Consider the following 20,991-nt stretch of genomic DNA (forward strand, 5'->3'; position numbering starts at 1 on the left):
CCACAGAATCATCACACGTTTTGCTGCCAAGAGCCAACAAGGTCGCAAGAAGCAAGTTTACAAACAACAAAAAGCAAGTGACTGTCAAAGCAAGGAGCCACCAGGAATCGATTATGTACAAGTGCTGTCATTTTCAGCTGCTGTAAGTGACCTGATGTGTCCAGAAGTACAAGATGTCCAATGCTGGGAGACATAAGGTTCGAAGAAATGGAAACCTGACCACTATTGAACAAGGCACATAAGCTGAATCGTTCAGACTGGGCCTGAGATAATCTAAAGATTCAACACCTATGATATAGACCATAAGTGTCAAACAGGCAGCCCCGCGGGCCAAATCCGACCCGTGAGATGGTTCAATCCAGCCCCTGACTTGTAGAGCATAAATTCCTGAGTATGTCCAAAAAAAAGTAAGTCTCTAGCCCATTCCTGTGCGGAGTTATGATTTCTTTAAGGAAATAACCTGTATGGTCATTCCAGCCACTTGGGGGCAACTTAAATGAATAAAAAAAGGAAAGAATTCCACACGTGTCCAGCAGAGGGCACTGACATAAGAGATAGGATATGAACAACACATTATAGCCACGTGGTAAATGGTCAGTCTGCCCCAGTGTGGCTGTGGCTACAATGGCAGCTTACCATCAGAGTGTGGAGTGAATGAATAATGACTACAGTATAATGACAGTGCACTTTGAGAAACTCATGACTCAGGCTTGTAAAGTGCAATAAAAGTGTAAGCCGTTATTTTTATTTATCACAGTCCTGTAACTGACACACTGCTGGCGTTTGTTGTAACTACATATAATTTGTAAAGCACATACATTATTTTAAGTTATACAGCAACAAAAACAAGGATATGGGGGACTAAAGTCGTAGTAATAAAACCCCACAATTTTCACGTATTTGCCAATTTAAAGCAGGACATGCACTAGACCTCGCACTTTTATTCACCCATCAATTGCCCACGGGTCGTTCCCTTTTCCCCTAAAGTAGCAGTGTCCAGGTTTAATTGCAAGCATTTTTCAGAGTGGCATTAGTATAATAGCTCTGTATCAGCTGACATTAGCACTGCACTAACAGCTTTTTCTGCTTTGTCAGACAGCCCCGGGCCTGCCCCCAAAGCAAACCTGGTAATCTAAATTCATTTCAGCTCAGTTAATGTGGGCAGTAAATACAGACGGAAACTGCCGCTAAAGGTGGGTTTTATTAAAGTAAATCTTTATTTCCCCAGGCAAAATTATGGAGGTGTTTGAGAGGCAAATGTTGGGGAAATAGGGGAGACCCAGGAAAGCACTTTGTAAAACAACTACCGAGATGAGAGTAGAACTAAACAAAGAGGCAAGTACAATGTAAGGACTCCCTAAGGGCATACATTTTGTACTTCTAAGTGTAAGAAATTGCTTTAGGGCTATAGCTTTAGGGCTGTTGATAGAAGTACAATAGACCATCCCATTGCAAAAGAAAGCTTACTCTATCTGACGCAAAATATCTGAAGCAAAAAAGATAAGTCACTCTTCTCTAGTCTCTCTAGTGACCAGCAACCTTATTTTTTTTATCTTTATATCTTAGATAAAGTTTGGCCTCAGATAGAGACCTTGTCGATCTCCATCTAAACTCCGCTTGTTTCTTGGTTCCAGGTATGACTTTGTGGAGCTGGAGGACCTGTCTGAGACGTCCATGGTGGGGCGCTGGTGCGGTGCCGAGTCAGTCTCGATCTCCCACGTCTCCAAAGGCTCCCAGGTCCGGATCAGGTTCCTGTCTGACGAGTACTTCCCCTCCGAGCCGGGCTTCTGCATACGCTACTCACTCCAACCGGTGGTAAGTGGACACGCTGTCAAGTGTAAAATGTATTTTTAAACGGAAACGATGGACTGAGAGAGTCGATCACCAGGCAGTTGTAACAATGGTGCACTTGCTGGGAAATTTGTCCACTGTTTTGAGTCTACTGTTACACAATCTTTCAAAAGCAGTGGGCGACTGCAAAGCCGTGCCTGTGGGACTTATCTCCAAAACTTAGGAAGATTAGCCTGTGGTCGGGGAGTGTCTGTGGGATGGCCTGGACTCTGCCAGGTGCCTCCCCAAACAGGGGTAGGGATGGGATGGTAATGACATTTTGGGTTACAATTATCTTGGCCAAAATAATAGCGATAAACGATATTTGCCTATGGTTTAAACATGTTACTGTAACTTGCTGAAATTACTAGCCTGGGAGTACCCGTGCTGCTGTGTGCACTCGAATCATTTCGAACAGCAGCCAGGGGACCATGGCCGAAATTTTCACATGGATTTGGGGACCAATCACAGAACGAGGAGGGACGGCAAGACGATGACGAGCTATTCGATATACGGAAGCTTGTAGTTTGTTTACGGATTTTTTTTAACGTTTATTTACAGATCCAACATGACGGCAGTGACTCCATCTTTTGATCAAGCTTTAGACTTTAGACTGTGTTCTAAATAGTTTAGCTCTAAAGTTTATGTCATATATGTCATGTGATACAATGATACGATTGGCTATGGCTACGTGCAGACACATATGATAGACATTCGTAGCTCCCAATAAACGGCTATGAACGATCGTAAACCACATCTCTTCTACGAGAAAATGAATTGCTAAATATAACCTGTGATATTTTGTCTGGCGATAGCCATGCTGAGAAATTAAAAAAATATGGGAATTGGGTAATGAAATATTCCTCTTCATTGCTGTTATGTTTAGTGTTCAACTCAAAACTCATCAAAACATTTTTAGTATCAAGCAAAATCCAGCTGATCATTTCGTACCCACAATTGAGAGCTCTTTATGAACACAGAAGAACCACTTAACATTAAGAAATAATTAAAGGCTCAGGCAGCATCAGCAGCTCGTTGGTGCATTATGTCAGACGTAACAATACAGTAGAACCGTGCAGTGCTACTGGCAAGCATCGAATTGCTGCCATTTGCAAAGATGAAAGTATGTAGTCATAGTTCAAATTATTGAAAACTGACTACATTTTTTTTTGTATTGACCTTTATTTAACCAGGATAGTCCCACTGAGATTAAGAATCTCTTTTTCAGGGGAGTCCTAACAGTAATGATCACCCCACGTGCACTTGCAAAACAAAATGCCAGCTCTGGAAAAATGATTTCGCTCATCATGAAACGGCGGCTGTCTGTATCAAGAAAAATGTTCGACTGTCTCCATTTGTCGGATTTTGTTTATGATGTAGTAGCTTCTGCACGGAAATCATAAACAGTGCTAACTATCACTTGTGGTGGTTGCACTGCAGATACAGCACTAGTCTTTTGCTTTGTAGTTATTCCTAAATACCTTTTAAAGTGCAAAGAATGTCCTAAATATTGCATAAATGTGATCAAACAACTTCATGGTGTGATGATGCTGCCGTGAAAAAAGATGAGACGATAAATGGTTAGCCTTCCACCAAAATGCTCCATGACCCTCAGGTCCTTTGTGTCCAAGCCCTGAAATGGAAGAAATGATTCAGAGATGAAAGTACATTTCAAAACAAAATGGTTGTAATCCTCGGTCTCCATTCTCTTTGTATTGTGTCATTACATACTGGGTGAGTGTTGCTTTTTTTTGACATATCAAGACCCACACCCATGACTTGTCCCGTCAATATAGGGTCTGACATTGGATACACTAGAAATGAGCCAATATGTTCTAAATCAAGCAATTTTCCCACATAATCCATAGAGGAGTGAGGTGCCTCGACCTGAATTTGAAACAGATTGACTTGTGCGACCTCCTCCCACATCCGAAACACCCTGAACCAAGAAAAGCTTATTGTTTTTGAAAAAAGCAGTTTCATTATAATATATAGAGGCTACAAATATGTTTGTTGTTGTTTTTGCACTGTTCTGCTCAATTTACTTCAATTTGCAAACTCACTGACAGCGGGGTATCTGCACTTTAGTAACTCTTTGAAGGGACTGTATCTCTTTTTACCTCTACTTAAGTAATATAATCTAAAAGCATCATTACTCGTTCTCCTGTAAAACAATTGGGTACATTTGATTTACTCTGCAAGTCTGTAAGTGATAGCTTTGATAATAATAACAATGCATTGGTTTATATAGCGCTATTCTGGACACTCAAAGACGCTTTACATTGCACTATTCATTCACTCTATCCTCGGTGGTGGCAAGCTACTACTGTACTACTGTAGCCACAGTTGCCCTGGGGTAGACTGACGGAAACGAGGCAACCAGTCTGCGCCATCGGCCTCTCCAACCAACACCAACCTGAGTCACTACATTCGCTTCCTGGTGTTCCCAAACGAGGGCTCAATCCGAAACCATCAAATTGTAGCCTCTAAGCACTAACACTAGCAACTAACTCCTTAACCTTTCACGGGGTCAACTGTTAGACCTCTATGCAGTTAGGGAACTAGACCTTTGGCAGAATTTGCACAATCCGTCCGTCCTTAAACAGGGGAAAGGGAAGTGACATCACCAACAGCTGCTTTTCTTCTTCTTTAAAGTTATTGGTGGAGCGCAGGCCAAACAAAAGTGCATGTCGCCCCCTACTGTACAGTGTCCAACAACAACATAGTGTCCAAACAAAGACATTTAAGGAGAGAAATAAATCCAAATGATCCAAACATTTCCCTTTAGTGTTATTTTATTTCAACAGCTGTTTCATAAAGCTACATTATGCAAAAGATCCATGTGGCTTAAGTTTCTACTAAATGAAAACAAAAGCATTTAATCTGTTTACTGAGTTTACTCTTTAACACTGACATGTGACTGAGCTGTGGAGACGACAACATGGATGTGTCACTTTTATAAAGTTTGGCTTGTGCAGAATCTTAATTTTTTATTATTATTATTTTTATTATTAAATGTGCTCCTGTCAATCAACAGTGGTTGCGCATGAATCACTCGAGGGTGGGGGCGAGGGGGGGTTTGGCGCAGTGGCTTGTGGGATGGCACATAGCTCCTTATCACTGGTTAGTTAGCATCAGAGGTCCCTATGCTAAAGTGGCTATGATAGTTAGCATCAAGGCTCCTTTTCCTAACTACTTCCTAACTGACTTACCAATTCGGAAGCAACTTGCCATGGCGGACGCTGACGCACATCCGGTTTGGCGTAAGAGCTCTTAGCAATCTGCCCGTTTCGGAAGCAGCCGGTGTCTCATCCAAGTACCGACCAGGCCCTTCCCTGCTTAGCTTCCAAGGTCTGACGGGATTGGGCAGAGCAAAGGCGGTGTGGTCAACAGGTAAAAACAAATCAAAGTTTCATTATTTTAAACTTCAATCAGCTTTCTTGTATGTCAAAAAAGTGCCCGAGAAGTTTTGGGGGAAATAATTGATCTGTGGCTAAGGACACGGTGATGTTTGATATTTAGGGAGCAGCACATAGTTAAAAAAAAAAAAAAGAAGAAAAGAAACCCACCACAAACCATTTCACCCAACAAACATTTATTACAGATATTTTTTGTTGTTGCTTACTTATAAAATTACTGATAATGAACAAACAAATGTTAGTGATTGCAGTTTGCAGCTCCTCTTTACTACTTCCTGATCGTAACTTAAAGGAAAGGAGCTTATTGCTGAGAGGTACGAGTGCTAGTAGTGGGGACGTCTCCAGCTCGTCTCCATGGAGATGCTGGCTAAAGACAGCCAAATATGAGATCTGAGTAGGTTTTAATTCAAATCCATTATCCACTGCAAAAATAGATCGGCGATAGATGGCCATAGATGGTCATGTTCGAGGGGGAAAACAAAGAGGAAAACTCGTTCACCTATTGCTTCATCACTGCGCTACTTTAACGAATGCTGAAGTATCAAAGTATTTTCTACCAAATAAAGACACAGAGGCATGGAGCGGAACAAAATGGTTCAACAGCCTATATATATTTATGCTAGCCTAACATTGAGCTTCATGCTACATGTTAACCGCTAGCTTCAGGTTTTAGTGCATATAGTTTGTAATATATATAATCTCAGATCTTGCACAATGCACCTACACGGGGCTCATTCTTATAAAAGAAGAGTCTCAGGCCAGTTTTTGTTGGCCCTCAGGCTTCTATGCTGAGTTGCTACACTTCTACTGGCAAGTTTAATAACTCGACACAATAATAACTTTAATCACTAACAATTTGCTGCCAGACAGAGCTGCATTAATGTCCCAAGCCTAATAAAGGTGTGAGTTTAAACCCGGAGTTGAATGTCCCGCGCACCATTATATACAGTATATTAGATGTCAGACCACACACAGCTTGCCTATGTCCTCCTCCTGTCTGGCAAAGTTGTTGTGACCTGTCATGGTTTAACCCTTCTCTCCATCTCCGAGCAAACATCTCCATAATCCCTGGTGTCCTCCAGCGCTCCAGTAAGCCTTCCCGGTCACATTTTTCACTTCTTCAAAAGGTTTTTTTTTTTTTTTTTTGTTCTTTGATTTCATATAAACATGATTATTTTTTATCCCGCAGCCATACTGGAACAGAGAGTGAAAGCAGTTTGGGTAATAGGCCTTAGATAACAGGTTGTATCACGCTGCAGATGAAAGCGCTGTTTGAACTAATGCTCGCGCTTCTTAGAACGACGGTGGACATATCATGCATAATTGAGACGAATATAATCCTTTGGGTATCTCATCGTTAATATTTTACGATTTCAGATTTGAAATAAGGTAAACACAAATCACGGTAGGGAGTGGGAGACTGGGATTTCGAATTGGCCTGGAGCACCCCTGGCTGCAAGCAGTGGGAATGACACGTGAGAAAACAAAGAAAACAAGCTTTTACTTTCTTTTGATGGCATGCTAGTTCATCGATGGCGCCGTGATGACCACGAATGAGCGCAGAGCCACTCCGAGTGGGACAGGGGATGGGTTATGGGCTTTAAAAATGTCGAAGGCAGTTTTGGGTTCCGTCTAAGATGCATCAAAATTCAGACAATGCACAATCACATGGTTGTGACATGGTTTAAAAGCTCATTTACATGATATGTCGCCCTTTAAATGATCAATTAAAGCGATAGTCCCTAAGTTTGCAAAGTGAGGAAAGATAGAGTGAAATTTGAAAGTAAGCAATTAAATTCCTCTTTAACCAGAAAGCCCTTCTTAGTTTGCAAAATAAGGAGAGCAGGAACCCCCCTCCTTCCTGATTGGACCTGACAGACTGGTTCACAGGAAAAGCTTGTCTCATTGGTCAACACAGGAGGATACTAGGCTCTGATTAGTTGCTGAGATCCAGGGAGGAAGGAAAATAATACAGTATATACATATTATTACTTACTTTACATGAAATGCAAGATCAGGTGGTTGATTTTGCACATTATATAAAATTTGTAAAACATTCAGACTTCCAGATTACCACTTTAAGACATCTGTAAAAAAAAAAAATATTTCAGCCTCTATATACAAAACCCCACTGTTGAGACATGTGGACTGGAGCAAGGCTGTTTTAATTTTTAAGGCGGAAAACAAATGATTCAAAAAATATGGTGAGGTGAAACGGTGTGTTTTTTTGAGAATAAGGCGGACTGAATATGCAGGATTATTTGAACATGCAAGGGGAATTATGGTCATATCAAAACACAAGCCCCCATTTTTAACCAGCAGCCTGCTAACAAATCAATGGCACCGTAGTGACACAGTACCAAACTGCTCAGAAAGATTTGCTTTTACTGCTTTAAAAATGCTTTAAAAAACACTTCATGATTAAACAATAAAATATCGTAGCTCTTCTGCAAACGACATAAGTAAACTGGATTACTCCAACCTGCACAACTGAAGCAAAAGTACTGGTCCAGGCATGTTTGTAACAACAGAACAAAGTTGGCTTAAAACTCACGAAGCGTTCCCCTTGAACACAACACAGTATAAGCAGTTATTATGAGGTATAATATAGCAAACCCCTGCAACACTGTTGTGTTTGTCCCTGAACTGAACGAGACCACAGCAGTTTACTGTCGCCTTCTCTAATGACCTGCTCATTTCCCAGCCTTAGAAGCTCTTTCATTTGGACTTTTCTGCCATCATTTGGTCCAAAGCTGTTTTTTCCTGCTTACACCAAAGAAAACAAGGGAGGGAAAGGGCTTCTATGAATGAGCGTATAATTATGGCTAAACTGAAACACGTGATTATCTTTGGGCTTTCTCTTGCGAGTAAATGTAGTGAGCTTAAAAAGAATCTACTCTCTGCCTCTTGATTTGTTTCGGTGGATCAATGGTTTGGCGAGATTGTTTTGTTGGAGTGGTAGACGGATCAGAGATACTTGTTATTGCTTTGTTTGTACAGTAACTGCGTAGATTTTGTTTCAAATGTCACTCTCCTGCACGTATTTGTTGGTGAGATGTTTGGCAACTGGCAGCACAATGACTTTTGCTTTTTGGGCAAGGCTACTGTAGTATGTGTGTGACGCTTTTACCATTATTTATGTGTACAGTATTATTAAAGGACTAAATACTTGTCACAATTGTTGCTCTTTAATGGGATTATACAAATGAATGAAGCCAGACCCTTAACTGTGAAGACCATCGGAGCCAAAGCAAAAGAGAGTGGATTCGCTTCTCTCCGCAAACACAAACGGCAGCTCTAAGAAACTACAAAAACACCAAAGAGGCCCAAAGGAAGCATCTACAAGGTCTAGATTTCCATAAACAGTTGTACAGAGTGCAGTCAGGTTCAGGTGACATGAAGCACACTATTGAGGCGAGTTTCCACAGTTTGCGCTTCAAACGGCGGCGGTACAAGGCGAGGAGACCATGCAGCGAAAACCAATCCACTGGCCCCTGCATGTTTCGCCCTGTTGCCTTTGAAGAGGACTGCTCACGCTACAACCGCCGCTCTGTGCTTCCTCTGCGGTCCGCCAGGGTTCCGCTGCCGTGCGGGGGCCAGCACTCAGCTTTATATTTACGACAAGCAGAAAGTCCTTCGCAGCACTTCCACAACAGGGTTCAAGGGAGGAGGAGAGGGCTCTGTGAGAGAGGCTTTGAGGCAGGAGAAAGTGGCAAATGAAACATGCAGCTGTCAGTCAAGTTCCAATGGGGAATTCATTTTTTGTTACTTCAAGTGGACATCATAACTGTGGCTAATAAACCCATGCTTTTGAGCACCCAAGTGCATGCTCTCTCTCTCATGATGTTACTGTGATGTGTCTTACAGCTGATTTACACAAAGCCTGTCTAAATCAGCTGACAAGACACGTCAGAGTAACATTATGTGACCAGCTCTGAGGAAGATTGCAGAAAGAGTGTAGTCAAAACTGTCAGGTAAAAAACAACTAAACAAGGGAAAATGACCCATAATCTCGTGCACATTTAGAAAATTAAAGATAAATACATGTACTTGCAAAACACTTTTACATACTTGTAAATTGTAATACATTGAAATCATCAGCAGATGACAGTATAGAGTGAAGCGTCAGTGCATTGATTCATGAAGCGTCACTTTCCCCATCACTAATGCTCAGCATGAAGCAGGAAAAAAAGGAAGAACAATGGAGTTCAGTGTCCAGTATAAGTTACTGACTGCACAAGCTGAGCAGGTGTTGGAGGGCGGAGTCAAGAGAGAAGGTGCACTTTGTTTACAGAGTATTCAAATATTTCGCTTTCCTTCGCTCAGCTTGCTCTACTTCCTTCGCAGCCCACCTTGTGCAGGAGCATGTAGAGGTGGGGTTAGAGATGCAGCTGAAGTACGTGAATCAGGTGTCTGTCAGATCTTGTCCTGTGGTTAGTGGTCGCAAACCGATATTATTTATTTGCATGGAGTTAGATTGATATTACGATATGCAAATGCTCCGGCCAACCCTATCGCGCCGCTCTCCTTTGTTGCTTTCCGGTCGACATCTGTGATCTGTGTGATAAATCAGAGAAAATGCGGTTGTTTATAAATTGTTTACTATTTCTTTGCGGCCCGTTAGCAAATGCGTCACGGCCCGGTACCAGTCCCCAGCCCGGTGGTTGGAGGACCATTACTCTAGATGTTCGGAGACTCCTTGAGGAATAGGAATTTGGACATTGCTTTAAACATGTATTGCCTTTACGCTCCGACCTCAAGTCAACTGTGGTGCGTGAAAGCCGTGGCCTCCTCTTCTCTCTGTCCTCATTCTCTCTCGGTGTTTAAGGAAGTGGTTAGTGACTGTGTTAAAAGAGAGACTCATTGTTTTGCTGCACGCTCCCAGGATGCTATTCTGGTGCTGTCAGCTTAACCTGTCATTTGTGCTCCCAGGAATAAGGCTGAGTGGTGCTGCTGCGTTAGAACAAAGAGAGCAAGGAAGGAGCTAATCACCGCTCCAGACTGAGTTACAGACAGTTTGGCAGTTGGAACACTTACAGAGCACTGACTTTTGGACTAAAATAAGACTTTGCCATTCAGCATTTTAACCGGAATTTGTTCTCCTGGATTCAGGACTAGGCAGAAGCACGGCATCCAGAGCATTTTTTGTGTGTGTGATTGATACAATACACAACATACCATGGCCAGCACAAAGCCGCAAACTGAACAAACCCATGTCTCACAAACATGACTATCTTGGCAAAAAAAAACCTTGAACACAATTCATGGTTTGCAGACAGTTCCCCAAACTCTCGAACTGTCCTTATTAGAGCTCATTTTGATATTTTGGTTTTAAGATATTTCAGATTATAATTTTAACTTTATCCAGTATCTTTCGTGTTGGAGGTTCATTTCAATGCTTGGCTCTGTCTTATTCAGAAGCCGGCTGCAGCAGTAATGTGCCCCGGAGGAATTGCTTGGCTTCTGCTGCTTAAGCTAAACGAGTTTTGTACTATCGTCACTCACAAGCTGTTAATGGTTTACAGTTGTGCCAAGTCTCTCTAATCAGAGTCACGCTTCCCCCTGTTGTCTAAGAACACTAGATCAGTCGGCCTGGAAGGGGAATGCCCACTTGGTTGTAACAGATTAGATTAGTTCCAAGCACTCAATGTTATTCCAAAGCACCAATTGTCTCAGTGGGTAGGTTTAACTGTGAAATAGAATTCATAAGTTTGATCGTATCATCTTTTGCAAACCTAGCATAAAATACACCAGGAAAAAGGAAGCATTGTCTAAAATATGCTTTTTTTCAGGGGGAGGATCTCCGGACCCCCTTTTCAATGCTCGCGTTATTATGGTGACAAATGATTGAGCACTTTGGCTTGGATTTCAAATCGAGACTAGAGGTTGGATTAACAAGCGCAGAGTGAACTGGAGAAACACAATCAGAGAAGGGTTATATTAGATAAGAACCAACACTGATGCCTGTTTTTTTGTTGTCTTATAACATTTTTAGATCACATTGCCCGACGTGGGGATTGTAAAATCGGAAGTTGCACTCGTATCCACTGTGCAATGGCTCAAACAGAGAATCGTAGCTGCGACCAAAGTTTATTGTAGAGAATATCAGGCAACAGACGCTGTGTGTTTAGCTGGGGCAAGTGCCGAATACTAGCTGTGTTTATTTTCACGGAAAAGTGCAGGGAAAGTACAGTAAAATGTGGAGTCGGACCTGCTCATGCCTTGCCTCTGTTTCTTAAGACTCTGGCGGCGGTGCAGCACACTGACAGAGGTCATTGTTTCAGCAAGAGGATGGCTCACTCTGCAACTAGTGTTCCAAAATATCAGACACTGCCTCGTGTCGGTCACCGCTCCTCTTTGGTTGTATGATGGTTCATTTTCAAACCATTGTCCCCGTCTCACTGTACGACCTACGACCTGCGATTTTCCTCATGACGAGTGCACTCACAACAATACAGCTACAACCACAGCAGTCACATACAGAGGGAGAGTTCGACACAACTCTCGACAAGACGAGTCTAGGCATTAAAGGAACAGGCCACCGTCTGTACATAGTGTGGCACAATGTAATCAGTAGAACTATATTAATCTAGTTTCAGGGGACACACATCGCTCTGCATTTGGAATATTTTCGAAAACTCCAACATACACACCTTTGAGCTGTATTTCCTGAATTCTCTAAAAGCCTCTCGACACAATATTAAGTTCAAATTGATTCATTCTTGAGCCAGTGACAAAAGGTCGATATCCCGAGCCTCCTTTCTCCTCGGATCTCTCTGATGCTGACTTATAAGTCACTCGACCATAAAAAGCAATTCCAGGAGCCGCTTTTTTCCCCCTCTTCCAAACATTTCAACAGCTTTCAGAACTGCTGCCAACAATCTGTGTGCGTGAAGGCTGTGTGAAGGGAGCATTCTTTTTCCGTGTCACAATGTGTGCTTGCACCTGTCACTCACGAGGAGATTAGAGCGGTTAGGCCTGACATGTCGGACACACTCGGCGCCGGAGAACACTCGCAGCTCCGCTAGATTATAGACCCATCTGTGGCCGGGATGGCCTGGGCGCTTCAGGTATCAAGCTACTACTGTGAGCTTTAGGGGGCCACACCAAGACAAATAATAGACTGTAGAACAAACAGGGAGACATGTTGCAGTGGATTCGATCTGTTTTCAGAGCCATTTGCGACTGTAACTGCTCAGGGGTTTGCGGTAGAATGAACATTTCACTGCCAACTGGAGTGTTTCTACATTTAATCAAGAAGTGCATATTGTTGTATTTGCCCATTCCAGTCCTAAAACACATTGTATATGGCTTGCTGTACAAGAAGGGCAAAGGGAAAAATAACATCTGGTCATCTAGCACAATCTAATCTATTTTTTTTTTTTACCTTGTTTGAACATTAATTTTGATGCTAGGGATTCTCCATTCCAGTTCTGAAATCTAGAGCTGTCAATTGCTTTGTGCAATGCTAATTCTTCACACTTGTGTGTCTTAAAGTGGACATATGCATATGGAGCTTAATACAGACTTGTATTCCAACCAGAAAAGTCCTTTGGCCCGCTTGTTTAGTCCGGTGTACAATCGAAACAGACGGCTTGTCGGCTTCTCGTTGCTGCGCATGTGCAGAGCTATCGAGTCATTTTACATTCAGCCATCGAGTTCCGCTTTTTCAGCAAAAAACGAATTAGGCAGTCGATTCTACATGTAATTAGTAAATGACGTAGCTGCTGAAACAATTTGCCTTTAAAAATCTGTCTGTTGAAAATATAGGCTTTAAAAACAAAAAAAAGTACAAGTTTTGTCAATAATCAGAAAGCATGACCGTTTAAATGTAATAAAAGTTGCTGAGGAAAGAGTCGTCTGCTCTTTAGTTACGTAATATTATGCAAGACAAAGTTTACCAGCTGTTAATAACTGTTTTTAATGAGAAACAAAGACATATGCACATGCGCACTGATACTGTCAAGAAGTGTATCTCGACGTTACACCGGACCAAAAGCGGATGAAAGGACATTTGGTGCGGTTTGCATTCAGACGGCACTTTGTGCAAGAGAACTATATTTTGTAAACACATACATGTGTGTGATGATCGATGCTCCGATTGGACAGCAGTGACCACAACAAATGAAAAATGAATATTTGACGCTTACTATGATAACAAAAGAAACGTAAGAGACTAAACCACTTACCATGAACCTCAGCTTCACCGGAGTAGCTGGTGGAAGAGGTGTTTTGTGCGGATGAAGGGTCGTCTGCTGAGCTGTTTGTGTCTATTACTGTTGTTCTTGTTCCTCCACTCTTCTTTAATGCTCTCTTGTACTTTCATTTAAGTTTGGCAAAGTTTTTTCCACTATGACACGGCTGTTCAAGAAACCGCCTGAAGCCCCTCTCCTTTTCTTGCTAAACATGCTGAACACAAACACATTTTTGTTTTTCTTTTCTAGCAGTTGGGTTAGTGCATCTGCCCAAAGGAGGCACAGTGCCTCCTTGTTGCTCCAGGTCTGTCCACGGCTCATTGTTTGTTGCATCCATCCAGTATTAGCATTAGCGAAGGGCTAAATTTTCCCACGGGGCCTTGCTACGGTGGCTTGTTAAGGCGCATGTATCCTGGAGTTGTTTCGGATCAACAGTGGTTTATATTCACACCACACTGCAACACAGTCCGTTTGGATGCAGACCAAAGATCCGGACTAGCATTCGAAACAAACCCTGTTCCGTTTAAAGTGGACCAAGCAGTGCAGGTGTGAATACACCCTAAATGCATCGGTTTTATAGAGTACTTTTCTGGACACTCAAAGACGCTTTACATTGCATTATTCATTCACTCCATACTTAGTGGTGGTACGCTACTATTGTAGCCATAGGTGCCCTGGGGTAGACTGATGGAAGCGAGGCAACCAGTCTATGCCATCGGCCACCACCAACCACTTACTGACTCACTACATTCACCCAGGCTTCCTGGTTCTGAGGACTACAGGATCCGGCAGAGCAAAGGCGGTATGGCCTTAAAAACATAATTGTGGTGCCTCAGCGTTGATATTCCATGTTTAGAATTTCAAAAGATGTCTGTAAGAATAGTAACAGCGAAATACAGGCGCTAGAGCTGATGAAGACTTTGACTGCGGCTCCTCCTGCTGGCAGCTGTAAGAATAACTTTGGAAAGAAAAAATAATAATAACTTCCAGTTTCGATTTATGGCGTGGTTTACAGCTTTGGCACGGCATGATAAGCACACAGGACAGGACGGCTCAGAACGGATATAATGTTGGACACTTTTGGGTTTGAACAACGACGCAAAGAAACAGCTAAATTACAGGATTTATTGAGGATTTCTTACAAAATATTTGACCTTCCAAGCGGAGTCCTAGATCAAGAACAAATGTAAAAGGCCCATAAATACACCTAAATTGGACAAAACTAAACCAGAAAGACTCCTATTTTGTCTACACACACACTATTCATATTTTTAATGGTACACCTCCTAGGCCTTGGCGAATGACTCTTTTTTATTTATTCTCCATCCCTGTTTCCCGTCAGAGTGACTCGGAGGCAGACTCCCCTGCAGTGGTCCCTCCCTCACAGCAGGGCCTGGAGGAGCTGACGGATGCGGTGGCGGGTCTGGGCACAGTGGAGGAGGTGCTGAAGTATCTGGAGCCTGAGAGGTGGCAGCTGGACATGGACGAGCTGTACAAGCCCACCTGGCACGTGCTGGGAAAGTCCTTCATCCTCAACAGAAAGGCACGGGGTAAGTTGAAACAATGTTGATGTAAGGATAAGACAGCGACACTGAGAAACTGGGGCCGGGTCCGGACAGGATTTGGCCAATAACTCCTTCTGCTGACAGCTGTGGCAATGGCACAGTGAAAACAAACATGAACAGCATGATCAGCTACTGGATTAGGGGCTTTAAATATGGGGAGATTTGTTTTGTGTTCGTGAAAGTACAGGTCAGAGCACTTCAGCAGTATGAATCTATACCCAGTGTTAATTTTGACAACATATTTTAATTTAGTTTTAGTCTTAGTCTTTTGATGAAAATGTAATTTGATTTTAGTCTAGTTTTAGTCAAAAAAAATATCTTCAATTTTAGTCTAGTTTTAGTCGACTAAAATTGCAAGTACATTTAGTCGACTAAATTTAGGACAAATTTAGTCGACTTTGCATTGATAATATGCATTATAATCATATTTAATCTTGTTCGTCTGCTTCATGGAGCTGCTCCACATGAACAAAGCTCAGAGCTGATCCTTTGGCAGAGGATTTACATGATCTGAGGCTCTTTCAGACGGTCAATAGAAGTTTGGATGATTTTAGTCTCTCCCTTTCATTTTTATTTAGTCTTATTTTAGTCGACTAAAATATCTGGACATTCAGTCTCATGAAAAACTTTTAATTTAGTTTTAGTCCAATTTTAGTCGTCAAAAATAACACTTTGACTAAAATTAAGACTAAATATTTTAGTCGACGAAATTAACACTGTCTACACCAAAGTGAAAAGGATCATTCAAAACTAGGGCTGGGTAAAAATAGATTTTCTATTTTTTTTTCTTTTTTTTTTCTTATATTGATCAATCTCAATTTCCAATTTTACTTCTTTCATGATAAAAATAAAAACATTCAGGTGATTCATGGACTTATACGTTATGTTGTATACAAACCTCAGCTCAAACAATTAAATTAAACTGGTTTCACACAAAAAAATCTTCATCATTATCTCATCCAAACTCCAAAACTAGGTGCCGTTTCTGGACGTAAGCCTGCTATGAAAAATCCCATGATGATTATAGAGACTGACCAAAGTAGAGATTGCGATTAAATTTTAATTAAATGTCCAGCCCTACTCAAAATTGACAAAATGAAGTGAAATCCCTCACCGGATAAATGTTATAACGAGGTTCATCAAAGTAGTTGCCTTAAAGCTGGGGTACCTATAATCAATCAATCCATCAGTCAAGCCTTATCAAAGACACATAATACTGGTCCATAGTATTAAAAGAAAAAGCAGAAAAATCATGCTAATTAAAGTAAGAGAAAGTCACACCATCATTATTTACACATATAGGCAGGAGCACCGGTGCTTCCAAATTCTTGAAGTGAACCTGACCGAGCTTTTCCTCGGACAGACCAAAGCTTGTATAATACAGTTAGACTGATTCTGGACTCTACACCTAAATGTATAGATACAATGCCTTATGCAGCTGCACAAGATCTTATTCCACAGTTAGCAAACATCGCACTCGCACTGCTTTGCCTTGGTACTTTCAATAGCATTCTCAAAGAGTCATTGTATGCCACTGTCAGGGTCTGCATGCTCTTCTTATTGTAGCTGCGGTGGTGTGCTGCATACAAAGGCGAGCAGACACTTTTAAACAATACAATTTTGAAATTGGTGGAACACAGGTGAAACTAACTAACGAATACACTAGCCTGCCCATAAAGTTTACACCTCTTCCTAAACAAGTCTCTATCGTCCAAGAGGTCATTTGTGATAAAGTGTCCGAGATATTTAACCTCATCTGTGACCAGCAGAACCTTTCCATAGAGAAAAAAGTATGGGAAAATCAGCGTCTGATCCTCTTTTGTTTTAACAATCATTATGTCACTTTTAAGAATATTATACTTAACATCAAATGCATCACCATAAAAGGAGCAGATATTCAAAAGCTTCTGCAGGCCTGCACTATAAGGGCTTATCAGTACTAAGTCGTTTCACAGACAGATCATCAAAATATAATTTGAACAGCAGTGGAGACAAAATACCACCCTGATGTACTCCATTACTTTGAAACAGTCTGAGATAAAGTTGCCCCATTTCACCCTCGTAGTCTGACAAGAATACCAGAAAATCAGAATCCTCGTAAGGTATCCTGGGACACCTCTTTCTGTGAGTTTATCAAACAATTTACCATGATTAATACGGTCAAAGGCTTTAGAAGCATCTAGAAAACACATGAATATTGTACAATTGTTGTATTTATCCAATAGTTCCAATAGTCCTATACTTTCTGTTATCTTTGGGAGTTCTCGCTTGCATATAGACATACATCAAGTCTTTAACACCATTGCTAAGACATCCAAAAGCTTGTTTAAAAGCCACAGTAATGCATGTTGCGTCTTGATAATTGCGGATTAGGAGCGGACCTGAACCTGCTGCGGGAGGAGGTGCGCCTCTACAGCTGCACTCCCAGGAACTTCTCGGTGTCCCTGCGCGAGGAGCTCAGGAGGACGGACGTCATCTTCTGGCCCAGCTGCCTCCTGGTGAAGCGCTGCGGAGGGAACTGTGCCTGCTGCTCCCACCGCGGCTACGACTGCCAGTGCATGCCCGCCCGGGTCACCAAGAAGTACCACGAGGTAGAGCAAAATATACTGTTTCTTACCAGAAGTAGTTCAGAGATGATAGACCACAGTGGAGTAGTGCAGTTCTCTGTGGCCCAAAGAGATTAGAGGCTGTTATAGTTTGTCTATTTCATACCAAAATACAGCCTTTCCCCCTTTTTTAATTCCAGCATTGATCTTAAAGCCACACTGTAACATTTCATCCAGTATACAAAATAAAATACATGCATTTATTTATTACACATAGTTTTATCGTGGAAAATACCTTCCAAGCCAGCCAAACATGAGATTTAAAAAGGTTAGGTCCTCATCCATTCTTAGCATTCTCTATGTCCCGCTGGCCACCAGGAGCATTGTTTTTTTAAATTGCAAGACGTGGGGATTGTAAAATTGTGAGCTGCTCTCGTCTCCACTGTGCAGTTGTTGAAAGAGGCAATAGCAGACTACATGTGTTCCACTGAAGCAAGTGCAAGCGGGGTTCTGTTGCTTGAGACTCTGGCGGAGGTGCAGTGTTTCCGAGAGAGATCCTAGCTGTAGCGAGGGGGTGGCGTTCCAAAGACAATTCTTTGGAACGCCTGATGTCGGTCGCAGCTTGTCTTTCCATTGCTCTGCCCGATCCCGTCAGATCTCGGAAGCTGAGCAGGGAAGGGGCTGGCTGGTACTTGGATGGGAGACAGTTTGGAAACACCAGGAAGCCTGTGTGAATGTACAGTGAGTGAGTGGTTGGTGGTGGTCGGAGGGGATGATGGTTGCCTCGCTTCCGTCAGTCTACCCCAGGGCACCTGTGGCTACAATAGTATCTTACCACCTCCGAATATGACATGAATGAATAATGACTACAGTGTAGCGCTTTGAGAAACTTGGTAATTCAGCCTTGTAAAGTGCAGTCACAGATGCTGGCCAAAACATTGTCCAGTGTACACCTGGCTTAAAGGAATAGGCCACCGTTTTTCCATACTGAGATATGTTCATACCTTAGCTTAGACGAGTTGATGCGTAGCTCTCTGGTCTTTGTGCGTGCACTCAATCACGCAAATGTTGCTAGCATTTGGCCTCTCCCAACAAAGGTTTAGCCCCAAAGAAGTTAGGCCCTGTCCATACGAAGTCAAGCTGAGGACCAAAAGCAAAGATATTTTATCAATCCAGTGTATCGTCCATACGAGCCCGGTGTTTTGGGGGTCGGTAAATGAACATTTTCAAAACTATGTCCCACAGTGGAAAGATCTCAAAACGCTGTTCACGTGGTGCCGTTGATACAACGTCTCCGCAACTTTTACTAAAACAATGACATCACAGCACCAGGGTGGTGTCTGTTATCCATAATCTACTGACCTTATAATGAGTTTTACTCATGGATCTATGATGGTTTTACTCCGCTCCTCTTTGCTCCGCTGCAGTCCGCAAGCCACAGGTGACAAGTAGAAAAACACGGCCAAGTCAGTCTGTTTGTGGACTGACAGTAAAAGCCCGGTCACTGACAGGTTTTTCTGCTTTAGTCCCGTTACGTCTGAAGGATAAACTCGCCTCCCAGAGCCGGTGCTGGCCCTTCTGCGGCCCTAAGCAAAAAAACACACGGGGGGCCCTACAGTACATGTCCCATGGTTATTCGACGAAGACCACTAAGCTACTGTGAGACTGGGATTTAGGACGACTACTCGTTCCCAACTTTTTAAAATGGTAAATGGCAAATGGTCCTATTCTCTCACCTCTGGTCTCTGACCCACAGTTTGGGAACCACTGATTTAAAACTAACACCTGCACCTAAAAGTTATTTCTGCCTGACCACTGAGAATTAGCCTGTGAGCAGCCCAATTCGTTTTAGACTCAGAGAACCAGAGTTACTGTAAGTAACTTTGTGCATGAGAACCGTGTGGATTCAAGTCATGCTTGAGACAAAATAGGCCCGTAACAACGCCTTGATTAATCAGTGAAACAACATTGTAGTTTGACTGAGATGCGGGGCCCTTGCGGCTCCGGGGGCTCTATGCAACTTGCATAGTTTGCCTATAGGAAAAACCAGCTCTGTCGCCTCCTCATCTCTTCTGTCAATCGTAAATCCTAAAATCAGTTTCATCTTCACTGTTAACATTCCACAAAAGTTTACTGAGTTTACGCCCTCTACATCTTGTTCTATTATCTGTGTTACAACATTTGCGTGACTGAACGCACGCACAAAGACCAAACAGGTACACATCAACTCGTCTAAGCTAAGGTAAGAACATATCTCAGTATGTAAAAACTGTGGCCTATTTCTTTAAGGCTTTCTGTTAAAATATGTTTTTGGAGAAGACCCTCTGAAAATGGTCCTGCAATCTACTTCTGTGTCCCAAACCACCAGTTGAAAACCTGCCTCATACAGTATGATTCTAAAACTGTTCAAGTTATGCAACAAACGGGTCAGTGTCTTTACCAGTATCTACACAGTGCCCCCTATTGGTCTGGGACAAAGCACATTTTTTACTATTTACTTTAGTGCCTTTTTAAAAATCTAAGGGAGTAGAAAGTATTATATTTATCTTTCAAATGTAGAGTAAGAAAAGTAATAAGTTCTGAAAAATTTACAACTCAACTAACGCACTGATCCTTTAGTAAATGTATCTTGTTCTGGACCAAATCATTTGTTCCACTAGCTATAATTAAGACGAACAAATCAAGTGAGAAAGAAGGACCACCCAGGTTTGCAATTACAGCAGCACGAACAACAAAGACTCACTTACATGACAAATGTGCCAACTTCATTATTTCTTGGAAGCACTAGGATGCCTCGTTTTACCTAAAGTGTATCAAAAAATAAGGATGTGACTAATTTCAAGGAACATTGCTCCCTAAACATTTTGAAAATCTGAATCCTTTGCAACACGTCCTGTCATTTGTCTCTCTGTCTTAGGTCCTCGTGCTGAAGCACCGCCCCGGGGTCCGCGGTCTGCAGAAGTCTATGACAGACGTAGCCCTGGAGCACCACGAGGAGTGCATGTGTGAGTGTTCCGACGACTCCGACTGATCCCCCCCCCCCCGCCGGTGGGATAATGAGATTCCCGCCGCCCTCCGTCTAATTGGATGAAGCAGAACAGAAGCGAAATCTAATAAATCTTTGCAATCGACTTGACTGCTGTGGAATACCGATAGGGAGACGGGCGAAAACGTGGACCTGCTGTTTTTATTTTGTTCTTTGTCTTAGGGTCTGTTGTAAGTGACCAGCGTGGGCAGACGGTAGCAAAGATTTTACTTGTACTTTTTTTTTTTTTTTTCCTATCATAAATGAACTGAAAGGCCGCGTTTGACCTCCGCTCCTTTCGGAATTATCTCCACGGCACAAAGGTGATTTTTTCATTCTACGTCTTCCCTCGCAGCTCGGCGGTGGACGCGGCGGTGTGCGCGAGAAAAAGAAAAGGTCACAGCAGCTATT

The 20,991-nt window shown here is 42.3% G+C and overlaps 1 protein-coding gene across 1 annotated transcript in view; it reads left to right on the forward strand.

Annotated features, from left to right (window-relative positions):
• pdgfc (platelet derived growth factor c) overlaps positions 1–20,595 on the forward strand; it is a gene marked incomplete at its 5' end in the record, with an annotated part of 111,238 nt that extends 90,643 nt beyond the window's left edge. The window contains 4 exons of the mRNA XM_079557302.1: positions 1,635–1,815; positions 14,787–14,994; positions 17,383–17,600; positions 20,473–20,595. Of these exons, the coding sequence (XP_079413428.1) occupies positions 1,635–1,815; positions 14,787–14,994; positions 17,383–17,600; positions 20,473–20,586 (721 nt within the window). The 3' untranslated portion in view covers positions 20,587–20,595. The remainder of the gene's footprint in view (positions 1–1,634; positions 1,816–14,786; positions 14,995–17,382; positions 17,601–20,472) is intronic.
• Positions 20,596–20,991: the final 396 nt, after the last annotated feature.

The sequence above is a fragment of the Gobius niger genome (assembly GCF_951799975.1).
Source record: "Gobius niger genome assembly, chromosome: 5".
Lineage (NCBI taxonomy): Eukaryota > Metazoa > Chordata > Actinopteri > Gobiiformes > Gobiidae > Gobius > Gobius niger.